This window comes from Barbus barbus (assembly GCF_936440315.1).
Source record: "Barbus barbus genome assembly, chromosome: 34".
Taxonomy (NCBI): domain Eukaryota; kingdom Metazoa; phylum Chordata; class Actinopteri; order Cypriniformes; family Cyprinidae; genus Barbus; species Barbus barbus.
Genome location: NC_136762.1, coordinates 10,379,289 through 10,399,329, shown reverse-complemented (window position 1 = coordinate 10,399,329; position 20,041 = coordinate 10,379,289). Strand labels below are relative to the sequence as shown.

At 36.1% G+C, this 20,041-nt stretch overlaps 1 protein-coding gene across 1 annotated transcript in view; it reads left to right on the top strand.

The window, feature by feature from the left end:
* The window catches only part of LOC306854049 (uncharacterized protein), a 29,537-nt gene extending 10,065 nt beyond the window's left edge, over window positions 1–19,472 (top strand). Inside the window, exons 2-13 of the mRNA XM_079391836.1 lie at window positions 4,613–4,893; window positions 4,984–5,134; window positions 7,590–7,772; window positions 8,847–8,984; window positions 10,020–10,214; window positions 11,680–11,905; window positions 12,832–12,938; window positions 14,094–14,145; window positions 14,486–14,649; window positions 16,693–16,878; window positions 17,179–17,243; window positions 18,395–19,472. Of these exons, the coding sequence (XP_079247962.1) occupies window positions 4,634–4,893; window positions 4,984–5,134; window positions 7,590–7,772; window positions 8,847–8,984; window positions 10,020–10,214; window positions 11,680–11,905; window positions 12,832–12,938; window positions 14,094–14,145; window positions 14,486–14,649; window positions 16,693–16,878; window positions 17,179–17,243; window positions 18,395–18,641 (1,974 nt within the window). The 5' untranslated portion in view covers window positions 4,613–4,633 and the 3' untranslated portion in view covers window positions 18,642–19,472. The remainder of the gene's footprint in view (window positions 1–4,612; window positions 4,894–4,983; window positions 5,135–7,589; window positions 7,773–8,846; window positions 8,985–10,019; window positions 10,215–11,679; window positions 11,906–12,831; window positions 12,939–14,093; window positions 14,146–14,485; window positions 14,650–16,692; window positions 16,879–17,178; window positions 17,244–18,394) is intronic.
* Window positions 19,473–20,041: the final 569 nt, after the last annotated feature.

Genomic DNA, 20,041 nt, shown 5'->3' with positions numbered 1-20,041 from the left:
AGCCTGTCATTTCATCCTTGTGTGTCTCATGCTGCTTTCTGATCCTGGTGTCTATATCAACTTACTATGATCCTTGTCCATGGCTTTCTTGCAGGATTACATGTATATAATTACCATGGTCAAGCTATCTGTGACTGGACTGGATACCAACATTTATTTACATTTGTTACTTTTACTTGTGAGGTGTGTGTGTGTGTTTATTTATTTACTTTGTAATTTATTTGATTATTTAATTTTTTTATATTTTAATTTGATTTGACTTGGGTTTTATTTTAAAATGTATGAATGTATTTACAAAACATTTATATTTGATTTTCATTTATTTTTGTATGATTATATTGTAATTTATTTGTATTTATAAATATTTATCATAGTTTTGATTATTTTATATTTGTTTATTATTATTATTAACAAATGTATTTATGAAATTTGTCTTAACATTTTATTTGAGTATTTATTTATTTTAGTTAATTTTAGACTTTTTTTGTCTTGGGTGCTATTACTGTATTTATGCAAAATTTATTGAAATTTAAAATAAATTATTAACTTAGAATATTTTATGATTTAAAAAAATTATTTCATGACTAGATTCTTATTTGTAATTTATTTGATATTTTTAAACTTTCATTTGACTGGATTGATTGATTTTAATTATTTGTGAGGGTTTTTTTTATTGGTTGTGATTCATGTATTTTTTTTTTTTATAAATATATTTATTTAATTTTATTTTCTTTTACTTTGATTTTATTTATGAATGTTTACGAATTGTATTTATTGACAATTATTTATTGATTTATGATTTTAATACAATTTTTTCTTTGATTTTATTCATTTCTCATTCATTTGATTTTGCTTAGGATTTACAGGTGCTTAGTCTGAATTTGGCCTAATGTAATTACATTACATACAGTTATGGCCAAAAATATCGGCACCCTTGCCATTCTGTCAGAAAATGCAACCCTTCTCTCAGAAAATTGTTGCTGTTGCAAATGTTTTGGTACTCGCATGTTTATTTTTTTTGTTTGCATTGGAACAACACAAAAAAAAACAGAAGAAAAGTCAAATCTGATACAATTCCACACAGAACCCCAAAAATGCACTGGACAAAATTATTGGCACCCTTAGCTTAATATTTGGTAGCACCCCCTTTGGAAAAAATAACTGAAATCAATCGCTTCCTGTAACCATGAATGAGTTTCTTACACCTCTCTACTGGAATTTTGGACCACTCTTCTTTTGCAAACTGCTCCAGGTCATTCAGATTTGAAGGATGCCTTCTCCCAACTGCTGTTTTGAGCTCTCTCCACAGGTGTTCTATGGGATTCAGATCTGGACTCATTGCTGGCCATTTCAGAACTCTCCAGCACTTTGTTTGTAACCATTTCTGAGTGCTTTTTGAAGTGTTTCAGGTCATTGTCCTGCTGGAAGACCCATGATCTCTGGTGGAGACGCAGCTTTCTGACACTGGCCATTACCTTACGCCCCAAAATTCTTTGGTAATCATCAGATTTCATGATACCATTCACACAGTCAAGGCATCCAGTGCCTGAAGCAGAAAAGTTTTGACAAACTCCTTTGTTAACAGTGGTGTCCTCCTTGATCTCCTACCATATGTCCCTTTTCATTCAGATGGAGACAGATAGTGCGAGCTGACACTGTTGTGCCCTGTATCTGCCGATCAGCTTGAATTTGTTTAGAAGTTAATCGGGGTTCTTTTATCCACCATTCAAACAATCCTTCATTGTAATTTTTCATTAATTTTGCTCTTCTGTCCATGTCCAGGGAGGTTAGCTACAGTGCCGTGGGCTGTAAACCTCTTGATGATCTTGTGCACAGTGGACACAGGAACATTAAGATCTCTGGAGATGAACTTGTAGCCTTGAGATTGTCCATGTGTTTCCAAAAAATTCTCTCAAATCCACTGACAACTCTTTATACTTCTCTTTTCTCCATGCTCCGTGTGACGCACAACACAAAGGTTGAGTCAATTTTTCTCCATTTTAACTGGTTGCAAGTGTGATTACTATATTGCCCACACCTGTTACTTGCCACAGGTGTCAATACAAATTACAGGAGCATAACATGCTTGAAAAGCAATTATTTCTTAATAATTTTGTCCAGTCCATTTTTGAGTTCTGTGTGAAATTTTATCAAGTTTGACTTTTCTTCTGTTTTTTTTCTTGTGTGTTGTTGCAGTGCAAACAAAAACAATAAGCACGTGAATATACCAAAACATTTGCAATTGGAACAATTTTCTGAGAGAAGTGTTGCATTTTCTGACAGAATTGCAAGGGTGCCGATATTTAGGACTGTATGTGTAATGTGATCTCATCCTGATTTCTGATCCTGCTTTTTTAAATTAATTTACCATTCTCCTTTTCTGACTTTCTTCCAGGATTACATGAATGTGATTACCATGGTCAAGCTGGATTTGATGCCAAAATAGTCAACTTTGTTGCGTTTACACCTGTGAGAACTTCTTGTACCCCTATACCACGTGTTGGGCTTGCATGACCATCTCCATGGTTTGGTTTTCGTGCTTGGAACAGTATAATATGTAACTAAATCTGGGCTTGGATGTACTGTAGGCCTACAGAGTGAAACCAGATTCTTAACATCCCATTTCCAGTCATTGTGTCACTGCACGCCTGTTGGGTGTCACACGTCCACACCTGTTCCTCAAGACACAAGCTCACCATGAGATGGGAAATGGCCTGCAGCCTGCTGTAAGTTTGTAAACTTCTGAAAAGGTTAGGAACAGAGTATGGATTGTGGTCGTGTTTGCACTCCATTACTCCTCAGGCGAGAGCAACACTCTCTGCTGGTTGAGAAAAGCAATAACGGTGACTTCGATTTTCAACCTGACTGCTTTGAGACTCAGTCCAGTGCCTTAATGCCCTCCACTGGGGCAAACTCACAGCGGACCCTGAGAAATGACAGTCATTTCGGCTGAGCCTGAAGTCTGCGTGTACCTGCGGTGGAGGCGGCCGAGGTGGATGGCAAGGTTGCGAATTATGTGAATTATGCCTGTCTAGCTTTGAGTTATAAGCTGATCAGTCTTAAAGTTTTGAAAGGACCATTCTCCCCAAGTGGTTTTTTGCAAGGCAAGTCCATTCATAATTACAAATGTGGGTCGCTGTTGAGACTCGCATAGGCATTTAAGCTCTTCTTGAAGTGTTTGTTAGTCGTAAGGTCAGCAGTGAGGTCAGCCTAAGGCACTTTTTGGGAGCATCACTCTTGATTGACCGCAGCCACGGCCTGGCATCGCTGACCTTGCTCTGTCAGCCACATTATGCAGGTATTAGAGTGAGGAAAATCTATTTGGCTTTTTTCTGCCAGGGCTGGGGTGGCAGCGTCGTAACTCCTTTGGGTAATGGGCATAAAACTGATTTATGGTTTTTGATGGCTGAAGTTATACCCCAGAGCACCCGAGCCTTTTCTCTATGTCTGAGGTGTCTGAAAGTTTTAATGCGTTTGTCATGCAGAGAAACCATAGCTTTTCTAACTGATACTGCACTTGTGGGTTTCTATGCACTGTGAATGAATCATGAAATTCTTTTGAGATGAGAGATTTTAAGGTGGAAACTTTCAAGGAAATTGAACTTGTGTTGGTCGACTAAGAGTTGTAGGCCTGAGCGATTCTGACCTGTATTGATGATCTCATTTAAGATTTGTGTAAAAAAATTTTTTTTTTTTTTTGGTGACTTTGTTTTATGCATTTTTGATGTTTTTATTATTTATGATTGTATTTATGAAATTGAATTATTCATGATTTTAATTAGGTTTTTAGATTTTATCGGTTTGTTTTTTTTAATTTTATGAATGAATTTGTTTTGATTTTGATTTATTTTATTATGAATGTATTTGATATGCATTTTTCATGATTTTATTTGATTTTATCAATGATTATTTTAGTTATTTTTGTGAAATATATTTTATTTATGATTTTTTTTTATTTGTATAAATTTATGAAATATATTTGTGTAGTTTTCATTTATAAATTATGATAATTGTTTATTTTAAGTATTTGATTTTGTGGCTTTTTTAAATATTTGATTATTTATATTTATGCAGTAATTTAAGATTTTATTTTATTTGCAATTTGTTTCAAATAATTTGTTTAATTTTAACACTTTTGTTATTTTCCTAGTGTTTTAAGATTTTATTTATTCAAGATTTGTATTCATTTTAATTATATTTTAAATCCTTTAAATGGTGACCACTAATTTAACTTTTTCACTATTTTAATCACGTTTTGGCTTTACTAATTTAGTTTTAAAACTGACAAATGGATTTTTATTATAAAAATAATTAAAATTTCTCAATAATTATCTGCTTATAGAATCTGCATGCGTAGTCATAAAATAGTAAATCCCTGTTAAAAATTGTTTTAGATGCTTCCCGAAATATTTAATGTCAAGTACCATATAACATTTGTGCTCCCTTTTTTTAATTTGTAGAAAAGAAACATCCCACAATGCATTTACCACCTCATATGGAAGAATACATTACTGAAAGAGCTCCGTTTTGACAACCGGGTTACAATATGTCTGTGCATCATGTTGTGTTTGAGCCTAATGAACTGGCCTCCCTTTTGTGTTCTTGTAAACAGGTGGTACTTGGTGATGCCAGGATGTTAGAAGAGACGTCACTCAAAACCAGTCACCATGGAAACACCAGTGTAGGCCTCAAAGGAAGTGATGAAGACAGGGAAGAGAAGCAAACACGTGTTAATATGAACCCCCAAATTGGTCTCTACCTACAGTTCTCTGAGACCTGCTTTCCCTCGAGAAGCTCTCAACTGCATGATGATTTGAATGAGTTCTCTAATGAGTGGTCGTCCATTGGAGACTTGAGCCAAGATGCTTCCTTCTCCCTCGAGAGCTGCGTCAAGTGAGTAGCCGTCGATGTATATTGGCATCCTGTCTGTATAACTGATCTGTACAGGTTGTTCTAGCTAATTGTTTCTCATTTGTCCATAAGGCTGGAGAGGAGGTGGATGATGTGGTATGAATTCAAGAAAGAGCTCTCCTGTTTGGACGACTGGCTTCGATCAGCTGAGAAAATAGCAGCATCTCCAAACTCCAGCCATGTGTTGTATGTCACAGCAAAAGAGGAGTTACAAAAATATGAGGTAATGAGATGTTTGGTCTAACTTCAATATAGTTAGATGACTTTTAAGGGTCAATGACAAATAAGTGTCCATGATAATAAAAAGGGGGGAAAAAAAAAGTAGAGAAAATGCGTGATAAAAATGCAATTTTGAAATGCACGCCAAGGCTCTATAAAAATATACTCTTTACTCTGTGTACTTTTATAAGGAAAACATTTGATATATTTGAATGCATGTCCACCCCCCCCCCCCCCCACCCCAAAAAAAATCCATGCACCTGAGTGTAGACATGTTAATGTGGATATCTTGATCAATATTTAAAAACAAAATTAAATATTTATTGCAGTTAAAATAATTTATTTATTTAAATGTATTATTAATGATGTTGTTAATTTTTATCATTTGTTTTTTATTTATTTATTTTACAAATAATGATTATTATTTCATAAATATAAGTTTTTGGGGAGTCACATGATGAACTATCAGCTTTTTGTTTACTAGGATGAGAGTTGCTGAAATCGCGTTTGGTCTCGTACTGTATCGTGTATCTTGTCAGTGTGTGCACTTGCTTGGCCATTTGTAGTTGATAAACAGGAAAGTGGGTTCAAGCGCCAGCAGAAGGCAGTGTAATGAAGTGGTCTTTAAGAGAAGCAGTCTATCAGCGGAAGTTTAAAATCAGCTCGTAAGTGTATTTACTTGTCTCAGTGTTTAGCGCATTTGCCGTTGCTAGGAAACGCTTATTTTGTTTACTAGGATGAGAGTTGCTGAAATCGCGTTTGGTCTCGTACTGTATCGTGTATCTTGTCAGTGTGTGCACTTGCTTGGCCATTTGTAGTTGATAAACAGGAAAGTGGGTCCAGCTGAATTGAAATGATCATTTGTTGGTTTGGTATAATAAAGGTTATTATACCGCGGCAGCGGTCGCGGCAGTCGTCGTGTGAAGCCCTCTTAGTGTGAAGACCAAAGAGTGTAAAGACCATCGACTCTACCGTGCGACTCCACCGGGCAGGGACACCGGCAAGGGATAGTAGTAGCTTTTTATTTAATTTTTTCATTGATATGTTTATTATTGAAATGTTGTTGTTATATGCATGTTAATTTTATTTTATTTCTTTATTTTCTTAAATATGTGGGTAGATAGTATTTATAGAGTTGTAACTTTTTAGTTTTAGTTACTTTTTCTTATTTGTAAGTCGCTTTGGACAAAAGCGTCTGCTAAATGACAAAAGTAAAGTAAGTAACTATCATGAACTGAACTAACCTTGCAAAAGTTTTCAAATATTTTGTAAAACACTGTAAAAAAAAAAAATTAAAATAAAATTAGCAAGAAAGGGGAAAAAAAGTAACGTTTAAATGGGTCATATGATGCGATTCAAGTTTTCCTTTCTCTCTGGAGTGTTACAAGCTGTTCATGCATAGATAAGAGCCCTGAAGTTGCAAAGACTAAAGTCTCAAAACCAAAGAGAGATTCTTTATAAAAGTTAAAGGATTAGTTCACTTTTAAAAAAAACTTTTGCTGATAATTTACTCACCCCCATGTCATCCAAGATGTCCATGTCTTTCTTTCTTCAGTCGAAAAGAAATTAAGGTTTTTGATGAAAACATTTCTCCATATAATGGACTTCATTGGGACCCAAACGATTCAAGGTCCAAATGACAGTTTCAGTGCAGCTTCAAAGGGCTTTAAACGATACCAGACGATGAATAAGGGTCTTATCTAGCGACACGATCGGTCATTTCAAAAATAAATAAAAAAGTTTAAGTTTTATAAGCACAAATGCTCGCCGTGCTCTGTTCTGTGATGCGCGTTCGTGACGTCACGTAATATGCAATGACGTGGAAAAGGTCACGGTTGACTTAGGCGGAAGTACCGAGTCAGTCGGCTTTTTAATATTAAAACACCCAGGATACGCACACGAAATGGGCAATTTAAACGATAAACTGACACAAAGACATTTGAATGTGTGTATATGGTCCTCCTTCCGCACATTTGTAAACACTGACTCGGTACTTCCGCCTACATCAACCGTAACTACATCAACCGAGCGCGAGTAAGATGAGAGCAAGACCATCTCCAATTAGTCATTACAGGTGTCTGTTGCTGAGTGGATGCCAGCCAGCGTTTTGACGCTTTCTACAATGAAAGTGTTATCAACGATACAGAGACACGCTTACAAACGCACAGACAGCGCATTTACTCAGACTGTCTAGAAGCCCGGGACCCATGCCAGTGAAGATAAATGACACCAAATGGTCGTCAAACTACTTGGCTCTCCTCCTAAGCACCATTGCGCCTCCCTCAGTCTTAACCCCTTGCACTAATTTCTTAAAATAACCTGCTTTAGCTAATCAGGGAACCGGTGGGATATTTTTTTTTTTTTTTTTTTACACCTTCCGGTGGTTACTTTTAGAGTTTAGAGGGGGTTACCTCTTAGTTAATCGCATGATCTCACTGTGTTTTTGTATCTCCTTCCAGAACCTGCGTACTGAGGCCAGGATACGTTTAACCCAGCTGGACGGACTGACCCAGAGGAGTCGAACTCTGGTTGGCCTGTTCAGAGGTGCTATGGGCGCACGGCTCATAGAAATGATGAAGGACTGCGGCCAGCGCTGGGATCAGCTCAGCAACACTGTGGAGATTGTGTGCCGCAGGCTGAAGGTATATAAAGACCCCTCAAGCTGCTCAAAGGTGTCATCTTTTAACCCTTTGGTGCTGGTGGGAAAAGTTTTTACTTATTTTTTTTTTTCTTTATTTTTAATTTTTTTTCTTTATCCGAATGGCACTGTACTTTGTAAAGTTTTTGCCACTTGCTATTAGAAAATGCACGCAAAAAAAAATCATGAACACGATTCAAAAAGGTTAAATAGTCCTGAAAAAATAGGTCAAATATGACTGCATAGGAAATGAATGTGAATCGAATTTCATCTACTGGAAATGTTTGGTACTGCGCCCCAAAAAAAAAAACTTATTGAAAGCTTTTTTTTTTTTTTTTGAGATGTCAACCTCAAATTTGGAGCACAGCTTGTTTCAATTTATAGCTTTGATTTTTGCAGTTTTAGTTTAAAACTTGTAAACAAATATAGGTTTCATATATAGTTTTTAAAAGTATTTTTGTGCATATTTTACATAACTATATATATAAAATAAATTATATATCAACCATAAATTTAGAACATAACTTCCAAATTCCATGTTCCAAATTTGAGACCAATATATAATGGCCTAAGACTTTTGCACAGTACTGTATATTTATGTTTAATGAGTGACTGATTGATTGATTTACTTATTTTAACAGTATACAGGTGCTTTAGGTTCTCAAAGCATAATTTTTTTTGGGAGGTGAAAACCAGAAAAATCACATTTTTGAAAGATGTTTTTGTTGCTACTTTCTCTCTTGCCCCTTTCCTGCCTTCATTTTAATCCCATTAACTCTTTATCCATACAGCCTTCTGCTCTGCCTGCATTCATCTTACATAATTCTGTCCTTCCAGCCGCAGTGACCCCTGTGCACTGTCGGTCTGTGCTTGAATGCACTGCATATGCCCCCCCTTACCATGGGCTTCTGTGTCTGTGTTTTGTTTATGCCATTTCCACTCCCTGTCTGCCACATTGACGTCCTTGTTGTAATTTTGATGTGCCTCCCTGTCAGTCTGCGTCTATGCTAAAAACAGCATCAGGGTGTAGACGGTCAGACAGAATCATGCTCTGTCTGTCTGTGTGTGTGCGCAACAGCATTTCGTCTGCCAGCGGGAGGATTTTGAGAGGCAGAGGGAAGAGATGGCAGTGTGGCTGGCTGATATGGACCTCAGGCTAACTGAAGTGGAGCACTTCTCAGGCAAAGACACCTGCTCGAAGATGCGCCAGCTTCAGGTACTTTCAGGAAATAAGGATCGACCGGATTTGTCCATGCAGTTTTTTTTTTTTTTTTTTTTTTTTTTTTTGTCGTCATCTGGGTAGTGGGATTTATGGGTTACAATAGCAGTTCTTTAACCCCTAGGTTGCAGTTACAAATCCCAGAAAGGCCAAGTTGGTCAGTCTTAAGAGAACATGTCCAGGTCACATTTCGCCCAAAAATAAAATTAATATATTTAGCATGAAGAAAATAGAGTCTACTTTTAGGACTATTAAAGTTTGTTTGCAGTGGGTCATAATTGTTCATATGTGTCCAGACAATTTACTTTTTAAATAAATGAATACAATTTAACAATTTAATTAATTTAATTTTAATATTTATTTTAGCAAATTAAAATATAAAAAGAAATAATTAAAAAATATAAAAAGAAATAATGAAAAATACAAATGAACAAATTAAAATTGAGAATTAAATGAAATCTACTTTTTTTGTTAAATATTGTATCAAAATATTAAATAATTTGTTAAAGTATTAAAAATATATTTGTTGAATACACTATTTTAATAATAATAATAATATTTTACTATAACAACATTTAATGCAATAATAAAAAATACGTTTAACTAATTGATCAATTCTAATAGTTTATTGTAATAATATATTAAAACCTTTTGCATTTATTTATTTTTATTTATTTAATGTTATGCATAATCCTCATTACTGAAAAACTGCTGTTATAAAATTTATGTAAGCTTTTACATTGTGACATTTTAATGATCCTAAGCTTTATTTTTATTTTTATTCTAACCCTAATGAAAAACGCATTATAATCAAGTAGTTCTGAAGATCTTTATTAGATGGTTCTGATGAAAAATCAAATTTTCAATAATTTTCAAAAATCAAATAAATCAAATTTTATTAGGGTAGGAACTAAACTCTCAGGGTTGTGGCCCTCCAGGAATGGAATTGGATGGCCTTGACCTCTAAAAGTAATAACAATTAAGGATGTATATCGTATATGATTAATTATTTTGTGTATATTTGTCTCTCAGGGGTTTCAGGAGGCAGTTGGAGAGAGTGCAGGTCGACTGAATGATTTGCTCCAGCATGGAGAAGAGCTGATCCAAAGAAGCGAGCCGGCTGATGCCCAGGCCATCGAGAACCAGCTGCAGGAACTCCTGCTCCACTGTACCCGTGTCTTTCAGGGCCTGGGCCGTCTGCACACGCGCTTGCTCAGCATGAGACTGGTATGTATCCATGCATGGGCACAAATTAGTTCATTCCAGGTGTGAGGACAGTTTAAAGCCTCAAACACGTTGCATAGTCTCTTCTGAACTTTCATCTAATTCAATTGCACGATTATATTGGAATAAAATCAAGGTGCGTATAATCATTTCAACTCATTTTCCACCCAGAATATTGGCTAACCAAGCAGCTGACTGAATGTATATCTACAGTAGCACTGTAACGTAAAGCCAGTGTTTATGATCAATCCTCTATAGATCAGTATTATCACACACCATATGCACATTCGGCTATGAAACCTTGAAGAGTCTCTTCTCTGCCCTGATATTCACCTGATAGCTTTTGTTTGATAATTTCATTTGTGCCATCTCAAGTTCACTTGCTCAGAGCAGGGCTGTTGCATTTTTCAGAAAATTATCCCAAGGGAAAGCTTCTCAAGTATCCAACTTCATACGTTCTGGCAGAAAAATCATCTGAATAGCCTGAATAGTTGTCTTGTAGCCAAGCAGCCACTGTACAATACATGCACTGTCCATTTGAACAAGTTCCCTGTGTGAGCCTTTGTCTATTTAGGTCCAAGCGGATCATGTAAAGACATGCTAAAAATGTAGCGTGCTTATGTTCTTTATGCTGTTGTCGTTGGTCAGATATGGGACGTTTATAGAGACCCACACCAGATGTCTCAGAATGAATTACCACTGCATATTTTCCACAGCTTAGCACACAATGTCTATAATGTGTAGCAATTTTTTTCCACACCCAGGATCAGCATGTTCTCAGAATGTCACAATTTAAAATGAAGAAACTGCATTGTATAGATAGATAGAAGAGACTCTTCAAAGTTTCATATAAAATATACATTTTGAAATCATTACTTTTATTCATAACTTGCTGTTGATCAAATAATCCTGAAAATGCATCACAGTTCCCACAATAATATGAAGCTACACAGCTGTTTTCAACATTAATAATAATGATAATGAAAGATTTTTCATGAGCTGAAGACTGTAGTATTGGATGCTGAAAATTCAGCTTTGCCATCACAGGAATATTTAAAATTTATTCAAATAAAAAGCAGTTGTTTTAAGTTATATAATAATTGTAATAATTCACAATATATTGTATTTTACTGTATTTTTGACCAAATACAACCTTGATGAGCATAAGTTTCTTTAAAAAAATCGTATCCTTTTTGTCCTAAGTTACACTGAATTGTAATTCTGAAAATTCTAATGTTTTAAGTAATGCTGTCAAATCAATTAATCGCATTAAAATTTCAAGCATCCAAAGTTTGTTTACATAATGTGTGTACTGTGTATATTTATATGTATGTATATGTATATTTCTTAAACATACAAATGTGTATATACATATAATGTGTGTGAACTGTGTATATTTATTTTATATTATTTGATTTGACAGCACTAGTTTTAAGATGTTTAATTTATGTTTCTTGTGCTGTGGCAGGTTTTTGAGGATGACTGGGCTCTGTGTGCTCCTGACTCTGGTTGTCCGTCTGAGAGTATGCTGGAGGATGAGTGTTTTATAGACCGCAGCATGGCACCTCAGTCTCAGGCCTGTCTTCCTCAGTCCAGTCAAGATCACCTGGTTCTGGAGTGGGACCCTTCGGTGGACATTGGTGGTTCAATCTCCCATGATGGCACAGACTCGTCCTCCTTCATTGCAGCTGCAGGTAGGGATTGCCCCTGAATACAATCCAATGGTTCCTCCATGTCCATTACTTGTAAACAGGGCCAATGGTGATCATTACATTTTAGCTGATGGTTAATTGACATAATTGTGATTCCGTGATTTACAGGGTAAGCTTGAGACCCAAACATTGAAGTTGTTTTTTAATATTAAACTTAAAAACATACACAGAAATGTATAGCAGTGTTATTTTAATATTTATATTCTAATATTTTGAGTTAGCTTTTATTTTTATATTTTCTGTTCATTTTCATTTTTGATTAAGTTTATCATTTTGCTATGCAGTTTTTTCATTAAATTTTTTATTCTGAAATAGCTTTTAATATTTTTTTCCAGTTTTATAGTACTTTTAATTTTAAACAATCTAAGAAAGGTTTCCTTGTTTTCCATTTTAATATTTCCATTTTATTTAATTTACCAACATCAGGGTCCACATCATTTTTTGAAACCCAGCCAATCTAAATATTGTAGTAATGTTTATTCTTTTTTTTGTGGTTTGCTGTTTATCTATTCTTGATGTCTGTCATTGCTGATGATATGAATATTAGAATATTTTACAATACTAATATTTCGGTCCTGAATTCACTTTCCACACATAATTTCAAGTGAATATTAAAGTGAAACTGGAGTGTTTTGCATTCACTGTGCATATTAACACCTTGTTTATGCTTTCATGCGCATGTGGTGTGAACCACCGCAGGTGCTGCAGAGGCATTTATGCTTCACGTGTGAATTACAATCAAGCCATTATGTAATAATCATGACCAAATGAGGACTGATTAATTTATTGTATTTCATAGCCCTTTATTCTTTGTGATGGCTATACATTTCTAGGGGTTTGTTCTCTAAAACACAGAAACTGTAACTTTTACCCATCTGGAGCATCAACATTCTCTTTCTTCCGCTCAGGTGTGCCTTACACAGATGAACCAGCCAAATATCCTCCGAGGAGGAGAGTCTGCATGAGTACTGTGGACTCGCAACCAGACAATGCTGCTGTCAGCGTCAAGCAGCCAGTAAGTCCATCTGACAGCTCAAACTTCATCTTATCCTCATCTACATTGTGGGACCAAGAAACCACAGCCCGCGTTTTAATGTATAGTGTATTTGCATACATTTTCCATCTAGCAATGAAATGTAATTGAAATGCAAATGAGGGGATTGCGTAGTCTTTTTTTGGGGGGGGGCTTTCAACTGAAAAGATCACAATGTGTTCTCTGTGTTTATATGCGTCCATAGACGTAAGCACACGTGTTCCTGCACATGTTGTAGCATGCAGGGTATGTAGCATGCAAATAGACGGTTACATGTTTGTGTTAGTTGGTGTGTTTATTCTGTATTAAACACAGCTGGCTTCAGATTTAACTTTAACGCAATTTAAGCACTCTATTGCTAAAGTGCATTAAAGCAGGGGTTTTAAAATTAGGATCCAGGGCCCCCAGGGGCTGCAAGGGAATTCTATGGGGTCCTTGGAAAAATTTGTCCCGTTTATAAAAAAAAAAAACTGTATAGATAAAAAGATTAAACTAAATACATCATTCAAATAAAGAAGTTGAAATCAATCTAATAGTATTATAGTTTATAAATGAAAAAGTGAATAAAAATCAAACTTATTTAGTAAGTATAAGAAAAATGTCATTATGTAAGAAATGTTAAATATTCTACAAATATTTACACATGTATCATTTTAATTTCATAAATATAATTATAATGTTATATTTGTGTATAAATTGAGTCTTTAAAAACATTTTGAAATATATAAATAATCTGAAATAAGATTAAATAAATGATTAAAGTAATATAAATGCATTTCAATAAAGAAATGTAAATAATCTAACCGTACAGTTCTATAGGGAGTAAAAAAAAAAAGTAACTAGATTTGGAAAATTTCATTTTTATTATAATTTACATAATTATATATGTTAATTTTTAATGCTTAAATTGGATGCATGAAACTAAATAGCTTCCTTCTGAATTTTAGGATGGGGTCCCATGCACAAGAATGATCATATTTGGGGGTCTCTGGCATCTTAGATTAAAACCCCTACATACAAAACAAATGCATTTTAATGTATAGAAGCACACTTTGATGGTAAAAATTACTATGAATATCATGCATGTGTATTTCTATAATGTAGGTAAATGCTGAACGTAGTTGCTGTGTTTTTCAGGGCATTAAGAAGAGCTTAGAGTATGCGGCCCCACCCCAGACGCCAGTGCCAGGTAAAGCCATGGCTCCTGATTGGTCAGTGTAACTGGTGCCATCCACTGAAGGCAGTGTCCCTCTAAATCACTCGATAATCATGGAAGAGCTGCTCTCAATTTGGCTTGTTTTCTAATATCCTTGAAAAATAGCCAAGAGCCACCAAAACCTCGATTATGAGGATCATGATAGGCAAAACTCTAAACTTTTCAGCCTTTGTATTGCAATTTTAGCCCATTTAAAGCAGCAGCTACTTCTCAAATATTATATCTGGTGCTTGTATTCAGGAATTCTTTTCACAGCCTCATCCTGATTTGTTTATGCTAATATCTGTTTTGCATGTGTGTGGTGTGGATACAGTCATCAGAGCTGGCAAGCATCAGTATGCCGTACCATATCAGACTTCCACACCTGAAACTAGGGCTCCTGAATCTGTGACCTTTGACCCTGAGCGCATCAGTGCTTGGCTGGGCCAGACACATCAACTTTGTTCTAAAGCTGTCCAGACAGAGCATGATCCACAGGTATATTTTGCTTAGTGTGTAAACCCACAGTTTGGATGTTTTTCCTACAACCCAGGAATGTTGTTCTGGGACCTGTGATTAGGGAGGCCTCATTAAGGTTCTATATTATACACCACTGTTCAAATTATTGAGGCCAGTAAGATTTTTTTTTTTTTAATTTTTTTTTTTTTTATTCAGTCATATTTGTATTTGAAATGCATTAAATTGATTAAAAGTGACAGTAAGGACTTTTATTCAAATAAAACTTTGATAAGAATTGCTTTCTGAGCACCAAATCAGCATATTAGAATGGTTTCTGAAGGACCGTGTAACACTGGAGTAATGAAGCTGAAAATTCTGCTTTGCCATCACAGGAATAGATAACATTTGAAAATGTATTAGAACAGAAAATATAACCGTTTTACTGTCTTTTTTTTATATCAAATAAATGCAGGCTTGGTGAGCATTAGACACTTCTTTCAAAAACATTGAAATATCTTTTGAACGGTAGTGTATATAAACGTTCTGTGAGTAATGCGACTCATTACACTGTCAAAAACCATTTAATGGCTCTTGCAGATTACTTTTGACATTAACTTGATGTCAGTATTATTGAATTTTTGGATGCAAAGTGACTGCGTTAATACCAGAGGTACATCAGTGTCACTTACTTAGCTGTAAATGACTGCTGTCCATGTGTTTATAATGAACTGCAGCTCATAAAATCATTAGACTTTCAAATAGATTTAGACAACATTTTATATAGCCATTAATTATAGTAATTATATAAAATCATTGAACTTTTCATCAATGGGACAGTCTCTCACAATGTTAAGATAGAAAATGAATTTCTACATTTCATGTGACCATAGTTTTAGCTGGTGATGTTTAGTAGATGCATTTTAAATTCTGAAAGTATGTGACTGCTTTACGTTATACTTTTTATTTAACTTGGAAATAAACTTATGCTGATAATTTATAAACGGAGAAAAGCAATAATACGAATTGCATTAAATCACAAAAATGCACTAGTGGGCTTTTGGGAGCTCACTGTATGTTCTTTTACACTGCACCGCATCTACAGTCGTCTTTGTAACTTGCTGATTTTGTTCTAGATTTAATTTCTGCTTCATCGGTGTACATATTTAGTACTGCAGTCATAAATGCAGAATGGATACTCGGTGCAATTGCGCATGGAGAAATCTCAAAGTATCTCAAATGCCAAGTCTCATTAAGACCAGACACTGCAGTCGCAGTCTGTGCACATTGTAACCGTCTCTACTCTGTTATAGTCATCCTGCTGCTTTTCCACCATTAATAGATGTCACATTGACTTGCTGAAGACCTGTATGTGTCCTCAAAGTGCTGTTCAAATCTACATTCATAAATCTATCATATTTATTAATATTTCTGTGGGTAAAAGCTTATTTTAGGGATATCATTAAAGAAATGTTACAAGGAATATGAAGCGCACATTATTCAGCCGTGCTAATTAATCCATCTCAAATGAATCTGTACCATCTTGACTTAAAAAGCTCATCGCGAGATGGGAGGGGGGCAACGTTGGCTTCTGGGAAAGAGAATCCTCTGCACTGATGCAGAGGCCGATTTGCCTGCCGAAGCCTTGGAAAAACCGACGAAAGAGAGCGAGACCATTTCCATTTCAACGAGCCTCTTGTAATTTCTCAGCGCTCATGGCTAATTGGCAGCTTTACAGGGATGGGGAAAAAGACCCACCGCTCTATAATGGCTGCCGTAATTGTGGGCACAAACATAGTGAGGATCTGGCACTGCAAAAGGGCCAAGGGCGCCTGTGTAATGCGTCACACGAAAAGGTGGACAAGGCAGCGAATCTGTTGGTCCCATTAAAGGACTCAAAAAATGAGAGCAAAACCGAGAGCACAAAAAGACAGAGCCCCCTTGAACCTTATTAGTTAATGGAGCCCATCTCTTTCGATTTACAAGCACCTTTTGTAGCATAGCGAAGCTGTCACATGTTGTGAGAACTCTGCTGTCCACTCTTTGGCAATCGAAAATGTTTGTTGCCCCTGTGAATCTTTATAGGCGCGCTCCAGTTTTTCATCTCTGCCGTTTGGAAAGGAGGAGGAGGAGGAGGAGGAGGGAGTTGAGTATCAAGAGAGTGTGCTCCACCAGAGATGCCCCCACCCACCACACACGTGCTCCACCCCCCACCCATCTCTGTCATGTGACCTCCAGCATTATTCTTACCAATGTCACAAAGACCCACAGGTATATCTCACTCGTACAGACACATACGCCCTTTCTGCACAAACACCCTTCATATGTGTTACAAACACCGTAACTGCTTTTCTGATCACCTGGGGTTTGCGAATTAAAGCCAGGGCTGTTAATGTGTAGCAAATGTGGCGCCTTGCATGATTTTTATGATGTGCTTTACACCTCTTAACACACCCCACACATAATTGCACTTATAATGTGCACTGGTGCCAAAGAACTGGCAAACAATAGAGTCCCTGCAGGGCTTTGTTAATCTCAAGCTATTATCGTCTTGTCCCTCTCTGTCACTAGAGGCAGCAGGAGAGACTTTGTTTCCCCGACTCTTTAGAGGACAACACCCGTGCAAAGTTGAGTCGGTGAGAAAGTCTTTTCCTTTGCAGACTTCATTGAATTTGATTAATAAGCTGGTTGATTTATTATGGTAGGCATTGTATTTTCTAGTGCTAATTTGCACCTTGAGTCTTTTTTTTCTTTCTGTGAACAGCGGTGAAAACAGACATTAGAAATGCATTAGCATTCAAAAGTTTTAATAACTAATAATAACTTTATTCAACAATGACGTTAAATTGATCAGATGTGACCGTGAAGACATTCATAATGTTGAATTTTCTATTCATCATTTCTATTCATTGTATTTTTTTTTCCCACAAAAATACTAAGCAGCACAACTGTTTTTAACATTGATAATACGAAATGTGTTTGATCAGCATTTCTGTATGATCATGACACTGTAGTCTGGAGCAATGGCAGCATAAAATTCGGCTTTGCCATCACAGGAGTAAATTGTTTTAAAATATATTCAAATGGGTTATTTTTGAATTGTAATACTATCAGTATTACTATTTTTAAAGGGATAATTCACTCAGTTTTTTTTTTCTCCATACTATGAAAGTAAATGGGTTCAATATTGTTTTGTACAACATATTTAATGTTGAACCCAAGATTCTTACCAATGAGCCAGTGATTTGGGCAGTGTCCAAAACAGGCATCTTTAAGGTCTGTTGGACTGCAAAAATGCAATGAGAATAATTTGACAAAGTGAAGTCATATGCTTCGTTGACCAGTGAGGCCAATTTTGTCAGAGAAATCGATTTAAATGGACTTAAACATGAAGCAAGGGCACAGATAATAGTTTTGACTGTTTAAATCTTGCTGAAAGTTTCAGTGAGTGAATACTTTTCACCGTAGAGTTTCTTGAAGGACAGCCTTGGCTTGCAGTTCTACCACACCAATGCATACCAAACTTAAATTGTGTAAATTAAAATTGATTTTTCAATCCTGCCTCTATCCTGCAGATTTTAGCTTGAGTTTATTTTAATTAAACACACCTGAACCAGCTAATCAAGGGCTTCTGGATGACTAAAAAGAAACTTCCAGGTCAGGTTAGAGGTAAACTCTGCGGGAGCAAGATCGGACAACATTGTTTTTGCCAGTTATCACCATAACAGAGAACAGGTCTATTACTTCTGAAAAATGTCCTTTTATCATGATGTATTTCTGTTTCCAGTGAACTGTGTGGACCGAAGGCTTCTGCTGGCAGCTTATGGCACAGAGGCTCCTGGCTTTTGAGGCCCTTGAGGTTTTTTAACATGCGAAAGGCCTCAGCACCACTGCTGGTCCTCCTATTTGCCCTCTTGATTGCTGTGGTGATCTGGCCCCTCATCTTGATCCACAATACCTCATGCCATCGATCCAATACTCTGGCCCGCTCATTTCACTTGGCCCTACATTACAAAGGACCCCCTCCCACCTGAGGACACAAGCAATAACACCAAATAGCTTAGTAAGCACACACGGGATTGTTTTCAGGGTTTTTCGTATGGTTTTTTTTTTTTTTTTTTTTTTTTTTTTTTTTTTTTTTTTCAAAATTTCTATGAAAGCTTGTGTCTCCTGAAAACGGAGTGGGTCTCTATATCCATTTGGATGCATGACCAGGATTGCATTGGTCATGGATTGTACAAGAGTCCTAAAGTGCCGTCCACAGGATTTAAATATGGTTGGACTCAAGGCCATCAAAGCTTATGAGTGCAAACTAATATAACAAGTGCACTTATTTCTGCTCTGACATTAATTTTCTCACAATGTCAGGGTGAATTGTATAAAACAAAATTGATTTGACAGCTCTGGAAGCATCTCTGTTTAAAACTGGCATTTTGGGCATGTTTACTTGAATTTTTGACTGACAGATTATGCATATTTGGCCAACCAGTTATTTATAGGTTTGTTAGAGGCAAATAAAAAAAATTATAATTTAAAAAGCAGATTATGAATGAAAGGGGTGTGTATGTGAGTGCTTGCTTTAAGACTTTTCGTTTGTTTAAAAAGTTTTGTACAGAAAGAATATAATTGAACATTTCGTACTGCATCACAACATGCAATATTTGATAATGAACCACTGTACTGTATACTGTAATCGCTGTAACATTTATTTTTTTAAAAGGGCATTCTGCACTGTATTCAATAGATTGCATCAGTCCAATGAAGAAGACGCACAAGCAAGCTTTAAAGTGAGTCCTTGTGCTCATCAAAGATTGGTTTTGCACTGTTATCCACTTTTTATGACTTTAAAATAAAAGAGATGAGTGAAAACAAGTGGCTGGCTGTGGATGGTGACATTGGAATGCATGTAGAGTGATACGCCATGTGATTCTCATTGGGAGGAAGCAGTCAGTGTCTTTCTCCGTGTATCTGGCTTGCTGGACAAGCTGAAAGAGTTTTTTGTACTGCTGCCAGAGATGAACACTCAAAAAGATTATGAAAGAATGTTTCAAATTCAATTAGCACACAAAATGATCTTCGCTGGAAACGTCTGCAGATGGCCTTTCAACCTCATCTCGATCCATTCAGAGCTCTTGGGATTTGAACTATAGTCAACGCTACAGAAAATGAAGTGTTGTGTGCATGGGTAAGCAAGCCTGTCTTTGTTTGATGATGAGTTTATTTACTTGGCAAAAACAGAGCCTCAAATTGAACCATATACCTGCAAGCCTAGAGCCTATAAACCGAAAGCAAATAAATTCTGGTATCCACTTGAGGAGGACATGAACAAACTGGGAGGATTTCTGTGGTAATAAAACCTTTAGCGGAAATAGACTTTTCTGAACTCTGCCAAGGTACTGAAGGTCAATACTGCTGTTACAATATCAGTAATTGC